Raw genomic sequence first — 18714 nt, 5'->3', positions numbered from 1 at the left:
CCACATTCACAGCTGTGTGCAAGTTTCCAATGAAGCTAACAACACTAAAGTATTATATTATTGATCTAAATCACTGTTTAATATGACTTATTCAATCAAACAACACATTTAAAGGGATTCAAATAATGACTGCTGCTGATGTGCTTGTGACCCATACAAATGTAGGATTTTTAGATTGAACAGTTCCAGTCATGGAAATTGTCTGTTGGAAGGATCTGTTTGACATTGCTTTCTTGTTTTGGTTTGCTCTCTTGGTTAGAGTTCTTCACACATGTCCAAATTATTCTTCTAATTGTGTGGACATAAACGGATGTGACATCACTTTCTCTTTGTTTTTGATGCAGTGTTTTATCAAATTAGAGCTGCATGAAAAACAATGAATCTGTCACGGACCTGGTTCCGGGGACTCGGGGTCCGTGAACAGTGTGGACCATTATTATTATTGTTATTGTTATTATTATTGTTATTATTGTATTGGATGTATGTTTGCTGCACTGTGCTCTTGTGTTCCATGCTGGTGTGTGTGTAGGTGTGGGTGTCTGCGGGTGTGGCTGAAGGACGAAGGACAGCCACCTGCAGGCCTGATGGGCGTGGCCCTGCCGGCTGCCGGTCACACCTAGGTTCTCACACACCTGCTTCTGATCAGGCTCGTCGAGGGAGCTACTTAACAGAGCGATGGAGCTTCCTCCGGCGCAGGATCGTTGAGTTAGACTCCATGTCAGTGTTTAAAGTGTGGTTCAGTGTATGCCTGCTGGAGTTGGTGCCATAACGGCTGTGTCTGTTGTTTTTCCTCAGGAGGACAGCGGAACACAGGACTGCAAGACACACGGGGTGTGCGAAGGCACAGGGGCAGAGAGCACGAAATACCAGCACTTAGGAGAAGACACGTCACGGGAGTCGAGGGAGCACTTTGGAGATTTATTGTGTGGTGTACATTTACCTCACTGTAAATAAACCCACTGCTCATTCCACTAAGTCCAGCGTTTGGGTCCTTTTCTCCAACATCCCCCACGGTCTGCCACCCAGACCGTGACAGAATCAGCTTGGTCTAAGGAGCTTGTGTAGCGCTGGAACCCAGTCACGGTGTGTTTCATCCATTCCATAGGCTGGTTTGCTGCAATAATGCCAAATAATTAGCAACTCTATAAATAGAAGGTAGTTCTGCAAAATCACTCATTAGGATGTTTGTTCTAATTTGCTATGACCTCAGAGCGCATCGAAAATAAAACTATTAGGCTATAAAGAGTGATATGAACATATTTAGAACTTACCGGAATGAAAATGTCTGGAGCACCAACAGATATCTGGAGATGGAAGAGAACTGGATATCAGCTCATTTCACAGCTGATATCCAGGCTAGACGCCTTCGTTTGGTAACATTGATACACGAGCTGCCTCATGTTGCTTCCAGGTTAGGAAAGAATGAAAAGATAAACCATTTTCAACCTTGTCTAAGGAGCTTGGAAAGAAAAGCGTCTGGACCTCTCTAAGTTGCTTGAAGACGTTTCACCTCTTCTTCAGTTCTAAGGTCAAATGGTGGAGTATACCCCCAAAGAGGGACAAAACGACCCCCTGATGACCCCCTACCTAATCATGTTACACCCTGAAAAGGGGATAAGTCAATGATGACACTCAGACATGATACTTCTCTTTCAGCAGCTTCATTGCGAATGACTCAGAAATATAAACATACATACAAAAGTATTAAAATCTTAACAACGATGTACAGTCTCTGTTAGTTGTAAGACAATATATCTCAAGACCGTCTTCTTTCCTTTCCTTTAAGTTACAGAATAAATTGAATGTAAGAATTTACAAAAACAGCTTATGAATCAATAAGCAAACTTAGATCATTAAACTTAAATGTATAGAAAATAAACCAAGTATTCATATAAAAATACTAATATGCATTTTATACTACCCCTGTGTATTAGTGGCAATGACCTCTGAGTATATTTGATACTTTGCTGAGGCCTTATAATACTCATATTACTTTTCTGTCTTTTATGTTAAGCACTTTGGTATACCGCTGGTTTTTAAATGTGCTCTATAAATAAAGTTTGATGTTGTGTTGAGTTTGATGTTGATTTGTCCCTTCACACAAAATAAACATGTTCTTTGTCCAGATCAAATGCAAAATGCACACAATGCTGTATGTTTCATACACAGTCTGGCACAATAGTGCTCCATACTAGCCACCAACAGAGGGCTTAGCTTAGCTTGCTGCTTATAGCTTATCCTGACAACACAGTTAACACAAATCATCTAAATATTCCTAGTACCCTCTTGGTACATTTGGAAACACGGTCAGTACAGCTCAACATACATATTTGTAAAGTTCAAAAGCAGAATTGCTCAATTCTGACCTGAAAAGGGGATAAGTCAATGATGACGCTCAGACATGATGCTTCTCTTTCAGCAGCTTCATTGCAAATGAGGCATCGTGGCCAGAGCTCCCCCTCCCGCAACGTCAGGCATAACGAATCAATCATGATCACTGAATCACAAGGATTATTCCCCAGGCTCGACAAGTAGATCACAGATTGAATTTTACACAGGTTGTAGTCACATTAAGGATTGTTATCCGGTTGAACATAGTCATGAACTCTTTTAACTGTTTTAGCCTGTGTTACATTACATCTCTTAATGCAGGGGTGTCAAACTCAAATACACAGTGAGCCAAAATTCACAACTGGAACAAAGTCGCGGTCTAACATTAATATTTATTGGAAAAAAAATCTTCCTCCAAATATAAGAATGAATCTTTTCTTATGGACTCAAACAAGTTTTGCTAAAAAACTGAATATGGAACAAGCAAAGCTTAATACTAAACGATATATATATTTGCTGTATAATACCAGTAGGCCAGCTCTAATAGTAATTTGGTATGGCTTCGCGGGCCAAATGTAATTAAGCTGCGGGCCAAATTTGGCCCGTGGGCCAGAGTTTGACACCTGTGTCTTAATGGGACTTCTTTTACCCTTGTTTATACATTTACATATTTGAAAGAAATTAAATAATACATTGAGTAACTTTTAACTGCAACTTTTTACTCCATTATGAACTTCAACTAATAATCAATCAATCACAATTACACGAGCCAAGGCGTGAAAATGGGTGTGGGTCACAATCAGCCAAGGTTTCGGGTGAGCTCATTGTGAAACCTGGCCCCACCCTATCATGTGATTTGCTGAGGTCAGATCGCCCAGGGTGTGAGTGGGCGTTAAGGCATCTAGGAAGGGATCACAGAACTGGATTATAGATGGCAGACAGTTGTTGTCGTAACCCACCACCTCTGTTCAAAGATGGTGGCTCACAGTGGACATATCCACTGTGAGCAACCTGTTTTCACACCTTGGCTCATGTGATTAGTGTGATTAATGTCTATTGTCCCTCTTGGGGGGGACACTCCCACAGGGTTTAAATCTGGGACTCTCCACCATTTAACCTCGAACTGAAGAAGCTTCTCGGATGAGAGGTGAAACGCCTTCAAGCAACTTAAATAGTCCAGACTCTTTTCTTTCCACGCATCCTAGACTACGATGACCTGGATGACTGAGAACCTTCACAGAGACAATGAATCAGCTTCTAATAGTTTCATACAAACTAAAGTGATACCCAACATATGCAGTGCTATACACACATATTTACATGTTTCTAAGAGATTGAGAACCAAGCTCTTACCAACATCCTGCACCATGTTCTTGATCAACATGGGAAAAACACAAGACTACTTTCAAATGAGGATTGAAGCCTTTGCTGTTTATTAGATAAGCTACATGCATTCCCTCAATACAATCAGATTCTGCTTAGAACTGCATTCAAAACTATTGAGCCAATATTTTCAGAAAAACAACATGTGGATCCTGGAATAATGGGAGCTTCCATCTTTAAAGGACTGAAGAGGAAGAAGTTTACAAGGAATCATTTAGAACAGTTTCAAACATCAACTGATTGAATCCATGAATCTGAAAACGTGTTTGTGAGTGAAAGAGACAGACATGTACAGACTGAACTATCTGTTCAACAGTCAGAGTGTTTCTCTAACAGGAGGACACTCTTTACACTCCACTCAGCACAGAGTCACTGAGGAACCAGGATAGAACCAAAACCCAGGATAAAGAGTTTGAGTGAATGTGGTGTTGAAGGTGTGGAGGTGGATCAGAGTGTCAGAGGAGACTCTGTAGAAGGACAGAGTGCCAGCAGGACAGTCCACATACACTGCTGCTCTGTTAGAGACAGAGGAGGAGGAGATGGAGGAGATGCGTCCTTTCATACTATTATGCCTGGCAAATTGTGGACCATCCCCAGAGCAGTTTAGACACCAGGACTGATTATTGTATCCAAACACACAGTCATAACTGCCTCCTTTCCTTCTGATTGTTCTGTAACTCACTGATATATCAACCCTTCCTCTCCACTCGACCTCCCAGTAACAGCGACCAGTCAGACCATTTCTACACAGTAGCTGTTCCCAACTATCAAATCTGTCTGGATGATCAGGATATGACTGAACCTCCTCCACACATGTCACATTCCTGTTGTTGTCAGACAGTTGGAGCTTTGTGTTCACTGTGTTTGTGTCGATTGTGAGTTGACAGGAATCTGATGGAGAGAGCAAACACAATCCAGCTGCAGTTATTGATCCATCATCTGTTCATTGATTGACACTTTGATGATGGCTCCTGACATCAGAATGATGAAGATGGTTGAATGTGTGCTGCTTTGTTTTCATGAATCACGTTAAAAGCACACTTACACTTCCTCAGACCTGGTCTCAACCATCGGACTCCAGCAGGCTCCACCCTGAAAGGAGGAGCAGTTTAGACACCAGGACTGATCATTGTATCCAAGCCAACAGTCATAACTGCCTCCTTTCTTTCTGATTCTTCTGTAACTCAGTGATATATAACATATCAGGATTTTTTTATCTGAGTTTTTTTTTTTTTTTTGGACTTTCTTGCTCACTGTGCATCACGGTATGACCATCTCCTTTTACTTTGTGATTTTAATATTCACGTCGTTTGCCCAGAGAAGCCCCTGGTAAGGACTTCATGGACTTAGTGAACTCTTTTAATCTTGTTCAGTCTGTTAAGGGCACCACTCAAGAACAAGGTCACACATTGGACTTGGTGATATCATATGGATTCTCTTTCTGTAACTTGCATGTCGAGGATGCTGTTTACTGTCATTTTATTCGATTGGACTCCTGCTTGATTGTCTGATGTTAAATCATGGATTTATTCAGTCCCAATTTACACTGCTCTATGATTTGATGGCCACGGGGTGGTGATATCTTCATTCTATCACCTCAGACATCTGTCGAAGGTTGAGTCTTTTCTTTACAGGCGTGACTTCGAAACTGTCAACAATGCTTTGATAACCTTACGCTTGGATTACTGCAACTCCTTTTAATGGGGGTTGGCCAGGGCACTCGGTCACACCTGCAACTGTTGCGGCACGGTTTTTAAAAGAAAATTGGTAAAAGTGGTAAACTGGTAAAGAAAATTTGAGCTTAATACTCCACTTCTGGCCTCCTTACACTGGCTTCCAATTGAATTTAGGATCTATTTTAAAATTCTTTTCCTGTTTTTTAAATCCGTAAATTGTCTGGCACCTGTATATTTGTGCGATCTGCTGACGCCCTATATCCCACCTCGCTCACTCCGGTCAGCTTAGAACAGGGGTGTCAAACTCAAATACACAGTGGGCCAAAATTCAAAACTGGAACAAAGTCGCGGGCTAACGTTAATATTTATTGAAATATATTCCTCTAGATATAAGAATGAATCTCTTCTTATGGACTCTGATGCTGAAAAACTGAATATGGAACAAGCAAAGCTTAATACTAAACAATATATATATTAGCTGTAAAATACCAGTAGGCCAGCTCTAATAGTAATTAGGTATGGCTTCGCGGGCCAAATGTAATTAGGCTGCGGGCCAAACTTGGCCCGCGGGCCAGAGTTTGACACCTATGGCTTAGAAGCTGTTGCTCTCATGGCTAAACCTTAGAGGAGACCAAGCTTTCTCTATTGTGGACCCCGAATCTTTGGAACGATCCTCCTCTTCACATTAGGCAGTCTACATCAGTGGTGGTTTTTAAATCCAGATTAAAAACTCAACTTTATTGCCTGGCCTTTGATTTAGTGGGTCACTGACACTGTTATTTTATTGTTATTTATTTATTGTATTTATTATTCTTATTGTATTTATTATATTTCTGCTGTACCCCTGCCTGGTGGCTTGGATCTCCGACTACCTCACCGACAGACCACAGTACGTCAGGCTGAAGGACATCACGTCTGACACAGTGGTCAGCAGCACAGGAGCACCACAGGGAACTGTGCTGTCCCCTCTTCTCTTCACCCTGTACACCTCTGACTTCTGCTACAACTCTGAATTATGCCATATTCAGAAGTTTGCAGACGACACAGCCATCATGGGGTGTATCTGGGATGATCAGGAAGAGGAGTACAGAAGTCTGGTGAGGAACTTTGTCGCATGGAGTCATACAAACCACCTGCAACTCAACACCTCAAAGACTAAGGAACTGGTTGTGGACTTCGGGAGGTCCAGAGAAGGTCCACTGCCAGTTCAGATAGAGGGGGAGGAGGTGGAGGTGGTCAACAAGTACAAGTACCTCGGGCTGTGGGTGGACAATAAACTGGACTGGTCATGCAACACAGAGCACCTGTATAAAAAAGCCCAAAGCCGACTGTACTTCCTCAGGAGGCTGAGGTCTTTTAACATCTGCAGGAAGCTCCTGAGGATGTTTTACCAGTCAGTGGTTGCTGGAGTACTTTTCTATGCTGTGGTGTGCTGGGGGAGCAGCACAGCAAAGAGGGACTCATCCAGGCTGGAGAAACTGATCAGGAGGGCTAGCTCTGTGGTCGGCATGAAGCTGGACACTCTGGTGACAGTGGCAGAGAAAAGGACATTAAAGAAACTGATGGACATTATGGACAATGCTGGGCATCCTCTGCACACGGCCATAAACAACCAGAAGAGTCTGTTCAGTGACAGGTTGCTTCTCCCCAAGACAAGAACTAACAGACTTAAAAACTCCTTTGTCCCACACGCCATCAGACTGTTTAACTCCTCTCTGGAGGGGAGAGGGAGGGGAAACAGGAGGACAAAGGAGGGGGGAACAACTAAGCTGTAGTGCCTCTGCACCTCACTGTACAATACCTTGTGCAATACTTTTTGTAAATAGTCAACAGTGCAATAGACTCAATACTTGAAATGTGCAATTCACTTGTATTTTTATTTTTTATTCCTATTTATTCTATTTATCCCCTTTGTATATTTTATTTATATTTGTCTCTGTATTTATATATATGTGTGTGTGTGTGTGTGTATATATATATATATATATATATATATATATATATATATATATATATATATATATATATATAACAGTTCTGTAACTGTAACTTCGGTCGTTGCTGTGCTTTTTTTGGAAGTCGAATTTCCCAGAGGAACCCACCCGAGGGATTAATAAAGTTCTATCTTATCTTATCTTATCTTATCTTATCTTACAGCACTTTGGTCAGCCATGTGCTATATAAATAAATTATGGTATGGTATGGTTTAAGTGCAGAGAACCATCTCCCTCTATTTGTCAGCTTCTTCCACAGCTCTGATTGTAAAATAATGATTTTTTCTTTATTTTTATTTTGATTAAGCTAAGCTGACAGTTTTCACTGTTTATTTTTATTCAGTGCTTATTTTAATACCCTTTCTATAGAAAGATGAATACTAAATGTACTGAGATATCTACAAGTTGTTCCCGGAGAAGTGCTCCCTGGACATCTCCTACAGGAATATCTCTTATTGATCAGTTCATGTGTTATGAACAAACAAGAAGTGAGTGAAGGACACAGGAAATGTTTCCAGCTTTTCCTCCTCTATCAGACACTCTCTCCATACCTGAGAGTGTCCAGTCTCCAGCCTGGTTCCTTCAGTCCAGCCGACAGCAGCTTCAATCCTGAGTCTCCTGGATGATTGTAGCTTAGGTCCAGCTCTCTCAGATGGGAGGGGTTGGAGCTCAGAGCTGAGGCCAGAGAAGTACAGCCTTCCTCTGTGATCAGACAGCCTGACAGACTGCAGACACACAAAACAACAATCCATCTGTCAACAATCATTTTCTCTTTGTCATATACAATAACACCTATCCATTTACATCAATTCAGTTTAATCTAACTTTACAACTGACAATACTGTACACACAACTAAAGTCATCTCATGTTGTTTAACAATGTATGGTAACAGCCAAAAATATTAGAGAGAAAGCCCCAAGCCTGGGTTAACAGATCATTTATCTGTTAACTCAGGCTTTCTGCTTCATGATCTGTGCACGCTCACATAACAAGGAGACCTTTCAATTCAATTCAATTCAATTTTATTTATATAGCGCCAAATCACAACAAAAGTCACCTCAAGGCGCTTCATAGATACAGAGAAAAACCCAACAATTATATGACCCCCTATGAGCAAGCACTTTGGTGACAGTGGGAAGGAAAAACTCCCTTTTAACAGGAAGAAACCTCCAGCAGAACCAGGCTCAGGGAGGGGCGGCCATCTGCTGCGACCGGTTGGGGTGAGAGAAGGAAGACAGGATAAAAGACATGCTGTGGAAGAGAGACAGAGGTTAATAACAGATATGATTCAATGCAGAGAGGTCTATTAATAGATATTGAGTGAGAAAGGTGACTGGAAAGGAAAAACTCAATGCATCATGGGAATCCCCCGGCAGCCTACGTCTATTGCAACATAAGCAAGGGAGGATTCAGGATCACCTTGTCCAGCCCTAACTATATGCTTTAGCAAAAAGGAAAGTTTTAAGCCTAATCTTGAAAGTAGAGATAGTGTCTGTCTCCCGAATCCAAACTGGAAGCTGGTTCCACAGAAGAGGGGCCTGAAAACTGAAGGCTCTGCCTCCCATTCTACTTTTAAATACTCTAGGAACAACAAGAAGGCCTGCAGAGCGAGAGCGAAGTGCTCTAATAGGGTGATATGGTACTACAAGGTCATTAAGATAAGATGGGGCCTGATTATTTAAGACCTTGTATGTGAGGAGCAGGATTTTGAATTCAATTCTGGATTTAACAGGAAGCCAATGAAGGGAATACAAAACAGGAGAAATATGCTCTCTTTCTAGTCCCTGTCAGGACTCTTGCTGCAGCATTTTGGATTAGCTGAAGGCTTTTCAGGGAGTTTTTTGGACATCCTGATAATAATGAATTACAGTCGTCCAGCCTGGAAGTAATAAATGCATGAACTAGTTTTTTAGCGTCACTCTGAGACAGGATATTTCTAATTTTAGAGATGTTGCGCAAATGGAAGAAAGCAGTCTTACATATTTGTTTAATATGTGCATTGAAGGACATGTCCTGGTCAAAAATGACTCCAAGGTTCCTCACAGCGTTACTGGAGGCCAAGGTAATGCCATCCAGAGTAAGAATCTGCTTAGATACCATATTTCTAAGATTTTCAGGGCCGAGTACAATAACCTCAGTTTTATCTGAATTAAGAAGCAGAAAGTTAGCGGCCATCCAGGTCTTTATGTCTTTAAGACATTCCTGCAGTTTAACTCATTGGTGTGTGTTATCTGGCTTCATGGACAGATAGAGCTGGGTGTCATCGGCATAGCAGTGAAAATTTATGCTATGTCTTCTAATGATGCTGCCTAAGGGAAGCATGTATAATGTAAACAGAATTGGTCCTAGCACTGAACCCTGTGGAACTCCATAATTAACCTCAGTGTGTGAAGAGGACTCTCCATTTACATGCACAAATTGGAGTCTATTAGATAGATATGACACAAACCACTGCAGTGCAGTACCTGTAATACCTACAGCATGTTCTAATCGCTCTAATAGGATATTATGGTCAACAGTATCGAATGCTGCACTAAGGTCTAGCAGGACAAGCACAGAGATGAGTCCACTGTCAGAGGCCATAAGAAGATCATTTGTAACCTTCACTAAAGCTGTTTCTGTGCTGTGATGAGCTCTGAAACCTGAAACCTTTAAACATCATTCACTCATTTCACTAAATGGATGGACTGAGCATGGCCTACAGATGAACTGGTGCTAGAGATCATAAAGAACATCAAATAAAACAGTCAAATTTAACACATTAGATGGAAATATGAGATTAATGCTGCAGACAGTCATTAACCTGCTGAATTCATGAATATCAAGAATGCAGCGAGTGGTAAAAAATAAAGATTTGAACTGCGTGCTCAGTGTTACTGTCAATTCCTAACATGTTCCTAACATGATAGCTGCACTTTAGAGCTCTAAAACTTGAACCTACACATATGTTAAGATTCAGGATTTAAGAATTTTATTGTTATATACACCGCAAAACACAAGTGGTTATGCAGAGCAATAAAATTCTTACTAATCAAGTTCCCTTCACGACTAGATATTCAACTAACTAATATACAGAATAAACTTAACTCTGAGCATAGAAAATAATAAACAAACTTATGTAGCATTTGCAGTGCAAGTAGTTAGGCAACACTGTCCCATTAGTAGATATTCAGGATATGTGATATTAAATTTTTTTTTATTGTATGAAGTTGTATTATATTGTATATAAATGTTCAAAATCGCAAATTTAAAGGTCTAAGATCTTCACAGTTCAGCAATGAGTCAGTGATTCACTACCCTGATGGCCTTTGGATGGAAATTGTTTTTTCATCTGGTTGTCCTTGCTTTCACATTCCTCTAGGAGTGTGAACAGTATGTGCTGTGAGTGGGTGCGGTCTTTGATGATGTTGTGTCCACATTTTCTGACTGAGGTGCTGTAATCGTCTTGACTTCTTTAAGTTGCTCGAAGACGTTTCACCTCTCATCCGAGAAGCTTCTTCAGTTCTAGGGTCCAATGGAGGAGAGTCCCAGATTTAAACCCTGTGGGAGTGTCCCCCCAAGAGGGACAATAGACCCCCTAATGATCCTCTACCTAATCACGAGAGCCAATGTGTGAAAACGGGTTGCTCACAGTGGATATGTCCACTGTGAGCAACCATCTTTGAACAGAGGTGGTGGGTTACGACAACAACTGTCTGCCATCTATAATCCAGTTCTGTGATCCCTTCCCAGACGCCTTAACGCCCAATCACACGCTGGGCGATCTGACCTCAGCAAATCACATGATAGGGTGGGGCTAGGTTTCACAATGAGCTCATCCGAAACCTTGGCTGATTGTGACCCACACCCATTTTCACACCTTTGCTCATGTGATTAGGTAGAGGATCATCAGGGGGTCCTTTGTCCCTCCTTGTGGGGATACTTCCACGAGGTTTAAATCTGGGACTCTCCACTATTTTACCCTGGAACTGAAGAAGCTTCTCGGATGAGAGGTGAAACGTCTTTAAGCAACCTAAAGAAGTCCAGACACTTTTCTTTTCAAGCTCCTTGGACTACGATGACCTGGATGACTGAGAACCTTCACAGACATAATCCACTCAGATGTAAATTAAAGTTCACTTCAAAAAGATAACCTGTTAATGCAGTAATATAATTAATATTTTAAATGATAATCTGTGGAAAAGTTTGAATCCTAACCTGAGAGTTTCCACTATACACTGTGAACGCTTTAGTCCAGTAGACAGAAGCTTCACTCCTGAATCCAGCAGGTCAGAGTTACTCAGGTCCAACTCTCTCAGACTAGAGGACTGGGAGCTGAGAACTGAGGACAGAACTTCAAAGCTTCTATCTGAGAGGTTACAGCCACTCAGTCTGAGAAATAAAAGACAATCAATGAAACAATACTGTAAGGTGTGTTAATAGATTGTGTAATATTAAATCCCGTCTTGATAATTTTTCTTAAGGGAAAACTTAAGATACTAATCAACAACATTTTATGGATGAACTTGGATAAAATGCATTTAATTGGTTAATTCTGAAAAAACAAATTATCTTTTGATCTGACCTCAAAGTATTGAGTTCACAGTTTAAACTTTGTAGTCCAGTAAACAGAATCTTCAATCCTGAAACCTGTAGGTTTTTTATACTCAGGTCCAGCTCTCTCATACTAGAGGACTGAGAGCTGAGAACTAAGGACAGAGCTTCACAGTTTTCCTCTGAGAGTTGACAGACATTGAGTCTGAAAATAAAAACATGAACAAAGACTGTTGTTAAAGTGTAATCAGCGTGCAATAACTAATCCTGTATTTTAAAGAATCCTTATTGTCTTCTTCTGATCAGGTTAGTAAAACTCCACTTTAACACAGAAATGACTAAAAATGCTAAGAAAGAACAATGAATAAAAGTTGTTTAATTTTGTCAGTTGATAAAAACAAACAAACCAAATACAGAATACAAATTGATCTGACCTCAGAACATTCAGTTTGGCGTGTGGACTCTTCACTGAAGCAGACAGAAACTTTACTGCTGAATCATTCAGGCTGTTGGTACTCAGGTCCAGCTCTCTCAGATTACAGGACTGGGAGCTGACGACTGACAACAAATCTTTACAGCCGCTCTCTGACAGGTTACAGCTGCTCAGCCTAAAAAAAACAAAACAAAAAACAAACAAAGTGTGCTACAGTTAGTAAAGTGCTGTTGGTCTCTTTCTTAAATCTAACTTACTGTAAATTCTTTAACCAGTCTCTTCCCCTTAGTTCACAGAGACACAGACAACCATTCAAACTCACACCTGCATAAAGTTTAGATCACCAGGAAACCTAATGCAATATATACACAGGCTGGTGATGGCAGCCTTACAGTTAGATATGGTTACTGACAAGAAACAGGACCTTAGAGGCAATTTCATTTATGAAGTCCACGTTTTTCCATCCATACTGGATACAATCAGGACAGTTGTATCAGAGATTTGTGTTAAAAAGAAAAACAATAGAGAGAGAGAGAGGGATTGCACTGAAGGTGAGACACAAACCAAAACTTTAATGAAATCTCTTTCTATAACCAGATTTTAAAAATTTTAAAATATTTTTAAATCTGTGGTAGCCTATTCTTCTATTCAAAACAATATTTAAAAACTAAAGGGATCACCACATATTTCCTTACAGAGCTTTGTTGGAGGCTTTGACCACTGGCAGCAGCCTCAGAAGGGCCTCCTCTGAAGAAGAGTATTTCTTCAGGTCAAACTCATCCAGATCTTCTTCTGATGACAGTAAGATGAAGACCAGAGCTGACCACTGAGCAGGAGACAGTTTATCTGTGGAGAGACTTCCTGATCTCAAGGACTGTTGGATCTCCTCCACTAGAGAACGATCATTCAGTTCATTTAGACAGTGGAACAGATTGATGCTTTTCTCTGCAGACAGATTCACACTGAGCCTCTCCTTGATATAGTGAACAGTTTTCTGATAGGTCTGTGAGCTAATTCCTGTCTGTGTCAGCAGACCTCGTAGGAGAGTCTGATTGGTCTCCAGTGAAAGACCCAGGAGGAAGCGGAGGAACAAGTCCAGGTGTCCATTTGGACTCTGTAAGGCCATTTTCACAGCACTTTGGTGGAGAGATTGTAGTTTTGGTGTGTTAAATAATTTCAACAACCAGACGGTTGGTTGTTTCACTTCCAGCAGATTGAGTCCAGAGTTGATGAAGGTCAGATGGACATGAAGAGCAGCCAGAAACTCCTGAACACTCAGATGGATGAAGCAGAACACCTTGTCCTGGTACAGTCCTCTCTCCTCTTTAAAGATCTGTGTGAACACTCCTGAGTACACTGAGGCTGCTCTGATATCGATGCCACATTCTGTCAGGTCTGATTCATAGAAGATCAGGTTTCCTTTGTGCAGCTGATCAAAAGCCAGTTTTCCCAGAGACTCAATCATCTTCCTGCTCTCTGGACTCCAATGTTGAGCTGTCTCAGCTCCTCCATCATACTTGACCTTCTTCATTTTGGCCTGAACCACCAGGAAGTGGATGTACATCTCAGTCAGGGTCTTGGGCAGCTCTCCTCCCTCTCTGGTTTTCAGCACATCCTCCAGAACTGTAGCAGTGATCCAGCAGAAGACTGGGATGTGGCACATGATGTGGAGGCTTCGTGATGTCTTGATGTGGGAGATGATCCTGCTGGCCTGCTCCTCATCTCTGAATCTCTTCCTGAAGTACTTCTCCTTCTGTGGGTCAGTGAATCCTCTGACCTCTGTCACCATGGAAACACAGTCAGGAGGGATCTGATTGGCTGCTGCAGGTCGTGTGGTTATCCAGAGGCGAGCAGAGGGAAGCAGTTTCCCCCTGATGAGGTTTATCAGCAGCACATCCACTGAGGTGGACTTTCTAGGGTCAGTTAGGATTGTAGTTTTGTGGAAGTCCAGAGGAAGTCGACATTCATCCAGACCATCAAAGATGAACACAACCTGGAAGTCTTCAAAGCTGCAGATTCCTGCTTCTTTGGTTTCAGTAAAGAAGTGATGAACAAGTTCCACCAAGCTGAACTTTTCCTCTTTCAGCACATTCAGCTCTCTGAAAGTGAATGGAAATATGAACTGGATGTCCTGGTTGGCTTTGTCTTCAGCCCAGTCCAGGGTATATTTCTGTGTTAAGACAGTTTTCCCAATGCCAGCCACTCCCTTTGTCAGCACTGTTCTGATTGGTTCATCTCTTCCAGGTGAGACTTTAAAGATCTCTTCTTGTCTGATTGTTGTTTCTCGTCTGTCTGGTTTTCTGGATGCTGTTTCAATCTGTCTGACCTCATGTTCATCAGTGACCTCTGAAGTCCCTCTCTCTGTGATGTAGAGCTCTGTGTACATTTGATTCAGAAGGGTTGGGTTTCCTGCTTTAGTGATCCCCTCAAAAACACACTGGAACTTCTTTTTCAAGACAGATTTATGTTTGCAGTAACAATCTCCAGCTGGATGTTCTAAAGAACAATCGCAAAAACACAACATTAACAATCACTTCATGTTTTCATGACAGTTTCTGCCCCACTGAGAAATGACTATAACCATGTTGTCCCATCTCTTGAAAGCAACATTTATTTCTTATATAAACATTTTATTCAGCCAGCAGCTCATCTTTAGCAAAATCTTCTTACTGCTCTGCAGACAGTCAGCCAGCTCCTCCTGCTTCATTCTCCTCATGAAGTCAAGTGTGATCTTCACAAATGCCTCTCTGCTGCTCCTCTGCTCATCATCCTCCCTCTGACTCTCTAAGCATTCTGGGTAATCTGGACTCAGAGTCTTCTGGATCTTCTTCAGCTCGTTCTTCACAAAAGTGATGATGTTGTCCTCCAGCAGCTGGAACGGAATACTTTATGAATGAGCCAATCAGACTGAAATCAAGGAGCCAAACATCAGATCCATGTTGGACACACTGACGATCCACTGGTCTACAAAGAGCAGCATGGAGATGTCTTTGAACAGAATAGATGTAAAAGTAGCTGTTGTACATGTACAGACCATAAATACGGAGTCGAGGTGTGTTTGATGCTGCTGGGCAGACTGACCACTGGGAACCTCTGAGCTCTCCTGGTCATCCAATCTGATCCCGCTGACTTTTCTGTAAAAAAAAATGAGCATATTTAGTGAACGTCTGAAAATATATTTTGTGACAAATTAGCATTTTTTTCCAGCAACATAAATTCATAAGTTCAGTAAATTATTTTTTCCCCAAACATCACAGCACAAAGGCTCTATTGAGCAAACCATCCCTTTAACGTTAACTAGTAATGACTTCGTGAACTTCTCCACAAATAAAATTTTTATCATTATATAAAAAATTACCAATAATCATCCCACAGATGTAATATTATCTACAGCTACTTTTAGTACCATTGACGTTAAGTTAGACTCTTTTTCTCCAATTGATCTTTCTGAGTTAACTTCCATAATTACTTCCTCCAAACCATCAACATGTCTTTTAGACAGTGTTGGGGAGTAACGGAATACATCTACCGCCGTTACGTATTTAAAATACAAAATATGAGTAACTGTATTCCGTTACAGTTACCGTTTAAAAAGGTGGAATTTAGAATACTGTTACTTTGCTGAAATAAATGGATTACACGGTGGTCTTTTCCTGTTTCATATTGTGGCAGGTCAGGTCTGGTTTTGTTTGACTGCTATGTTCTGTTGTTCCAGGCGGCAGTGTTACGGTTGCCATGGTTACAAGGCGACGCGCTCTGTCTGCGACTGTGTATTTCCTGGGTGAGAGAGCGCCTTTTTGTTGTTGTTGTTGTTGTGCTAAGCTATGCCGAGCAGTTGGGTTAGCGGCGGTGTGTTTCTGTTGGAAAATAAATGGCTGTGCTCCCTGGAAACTCGGGGAAGCAAGACCAAACGACACCTCTGTCTCATCCTTGTCTGAGCTCACCACAATATGTTTGGCTATACCCTCTATTTTTGGTAATTCCACGCCGGTGGAAACCCAAAGAAAACACGCATTAAGAAACCCTAATACCCGTGTCTCAATCTCACGTCTCATAATGACATGAAGAAATATTTTTTAAAATGATTTAATATGAAGGCAATAGGCAGAGTGTTACAGGCACAGCCCTAAAGAATGTAGCCTTATGGGCAGTGTAGTCCGTGCTGCAGGGAGAATGGACTGTCATACCCTTTATGTGTCTGCACGAGGAGAGAGAAAAAGGAGAGTGGAAAAGTACGAGTTGTCATCGAGCAGAAACGGGAGATGGAAGCATGTAAATATAATAATAACCACTGCAGCCAAGAAGAGTGCCTGACGAGCCCAGCTGTAAGTAAGCTATTAAGACTCGACTGTACCCTGTGTTCGTGTTTTCCTCCGAAACAATAAGTTCCGTTGGAGCAGCCTTTCAACGCCTCTCTCTGTCTCTTGAAAGCAAAGTTGACCCAGACAACAAAGTAAAGCTAGTTTTCGGCTATGAGCCCGACACGAACCCGACGTATTAGCCAGAGGTCCCTTTACTACGGTTCGGAGCCGCGGACCTTCAGTAATAGTAATAAATATCAAAGCAATAGTACATTCATGTGGTTGTAAAAAGCATGATAATATATTAAGTAATTCAAAGTATTCAGAATACTTTACTCTCATTGAGTAACGTAATGAAATACATTACAAAATACATTTTGGGGCATGTATTCTGTAATCTGTAGTGGAATACATTTTAAAAGTAACCCTAACCCTAACCTTCCCAACACTGCTTTTAGACCCCATTCCTACAAAACTGCTCAAAGAAGTCCTGCCATTAATTAATTCTTCAATCTTCAACCCTTTCAACATGTAAATTAAATTAATCAGAACGGGTTTTTTTGTATGTAATTTGTATAGTATGTAAATGTACTTGTATATTGTATATTTTTAACATGTTGAAATAAATTACCAATCAATCAATCAATCTTAAATATGATCAACCTATCTCTAATAATCAGCTATGTACCACAGGCCTTCAAGCTGGCTGTACTTAAGCCTTTACTCAAAAAGCATCTCTAGACCCAGCAGTCTTAGCTAATTATAGGCCAATCTCCAACCTTCCTTTCATATCAAACATCCTTGAAAGAGTAGTTGTCAAACAGCTAACAGATCATCTGCAGAGGAATGGCTTATTTGAAGAGCTTCAGTCAGGTTTCAGAGCTCATCACAGCACAGAAACAGCTTTAGTGAAGGTTACAAATGATCTTCTTATGGCCTCTGACAGTGGACTCATCTCTGTGCTTGTCCTGCTAGACCTCAGTGCAGCGTTCGATACTGTCGACCATAATATCCTATTAGAGCGATTAGAACATGCTGTAGGTATTACAGGTACTGCACTGCAGTGGTTTGTATCATATCTATCTAATAGACTCCAGTTTGTTCATGTAAATGGAGAGTCCTCTTCACACACTGAGGTTAATTATGGAGTTCCACAGGGTTCAGTGCTAGGACCAATTCTGTTTACATTATACATGCTTCCCTTAGGCAGCATCATTAGAAGACATAGCATAAATTTTCACTGCTATGCCGATGACACCCAGCTCTATCTGTCCATGAAGCCAGATAACACACACCAATGAGTTAAACTGCAGGAATGTCTTAAAGACATAAAGACCTGGATGGCCGCTAACTTTCTGCTTCTTAATTCAGATAAAACTGAGGTTATTGTACTCGGCCCTGAAAATCTTAGAAATATGGTATCTAACCAGATTCTTACTTTGGATGGCATTACCTTGGCCTCCAGTAACACTGTGAGGAACCTTGGAGTCATTTTTGACCAGGACATGTCCTTCAACGCACATATTAAACAAATATGTAAGACTGCTTTCTTCCATTTGCGCAACATCTCTAAAGTTAGAAATATCCTGTCTCAGAGTGACGCTGAAAAACTAGTTCATGCATTTATTACTTCCAGGCTGGACGACTGTAATTCATTATTATCAGGAAGTCCAAAAAACTCGCAGATGACCGCCCATCCCTGAGCCTGGTTTTGCCAGAGGTTTCTTCCTGTTAAAAGGGAGTTTTTCCTTCCCACTGTTGCCAAAGTGCTTGCTCATAGGAGGTCATATGACTGTTGGGGTTTTCTCTGTATCTACTGTACAATATAAAGCACCTTGAGGCAACTTTTGTTGTGATTTGGCGCTATATAAATAAAATTGAATCGAATTGAAAGGCAATATCTCTTTCTTTTCAGTTTTCTCTGTGATCAAATCTTAGCATCACTATCATGAAACATACATTCATTCAAAATGTATGTTTCAAAATGCATGAATATTGTATGACCAGAAAAACTAATCATTGTAATGAATGGCACTCTTGTTGAGCTTACATGATAATCATT

The 18714-nt window shown here is 41.0% G+C and overlaps 1 protein-coding gene across 1 annotated transcript in view; it reads right to left on the bottom strand.

Annotated features, from left to right (window-relative positions):
• Positions 1–3755: 3755 nt before the first annotated feature.
• LOC147331904 (uncharacterized) overlaps positions 3756–18714 on the bottom strand; it is a 36024-nt gene continuing 21065 nt past the window's right edge. Inside the window, exons 5-13 of the mRNA XM_086288238.1 lie at positions 15386–15485; positions 15022–15223; positions 13047–14847; positions 12353–12526; positions 11950–12123; positions 11583–11756; positions 7936–8109; positions 4760–4806; positions 3756–4605 (exon numbers count right to left, since the gene is read on the bottom strand). Of these exons, the coding sequence (XP_086144364.1) occupies positions 4073–4605; positions 4760–4806; positions 7936–8109; positions 11583–11756; positions 11950–12123; positions 12353–12526; positions 13047–14847; positions 15022–15223; positions 15386–15485 (3379 nt within the window). The 3' untranslated portion in view covers positions 3756–4072. The remainder of the gene's footprint in view (positions 4606–4759; positions 4807–7935; positions 8110–11582; positions 11757–11949; positions 12124–12352; positions 12527–13046; positions 14848–15021; positions 15224–15385; positions 15486–18714) is intronic.

This window comes from Aulonocara sp. 'chitande type north' Nkhata Bay, linkage group LG4 (genome assembly GCF_057382095.1).
Source record: "Aulonocara sp. 'chitande type north' Nkhata Bay isolate Kocher_YH1m ecotype deep benthic linkage group LG4, A_spYH_male_GT1.1, whole genome shotgun sequence".
Classification (NCBI taxonomy): domain Eukaryota; kingdom Metazoa; phylum Chordata; class Actinopteri; order Cichliformes; family Cichlidae; genus Aulonocara; species Aulonocara sp. 'chitande type north' Nkhata Bay.
This window is presented reverse-complemented; position numbering and strand designations above follow the sequence as displayed.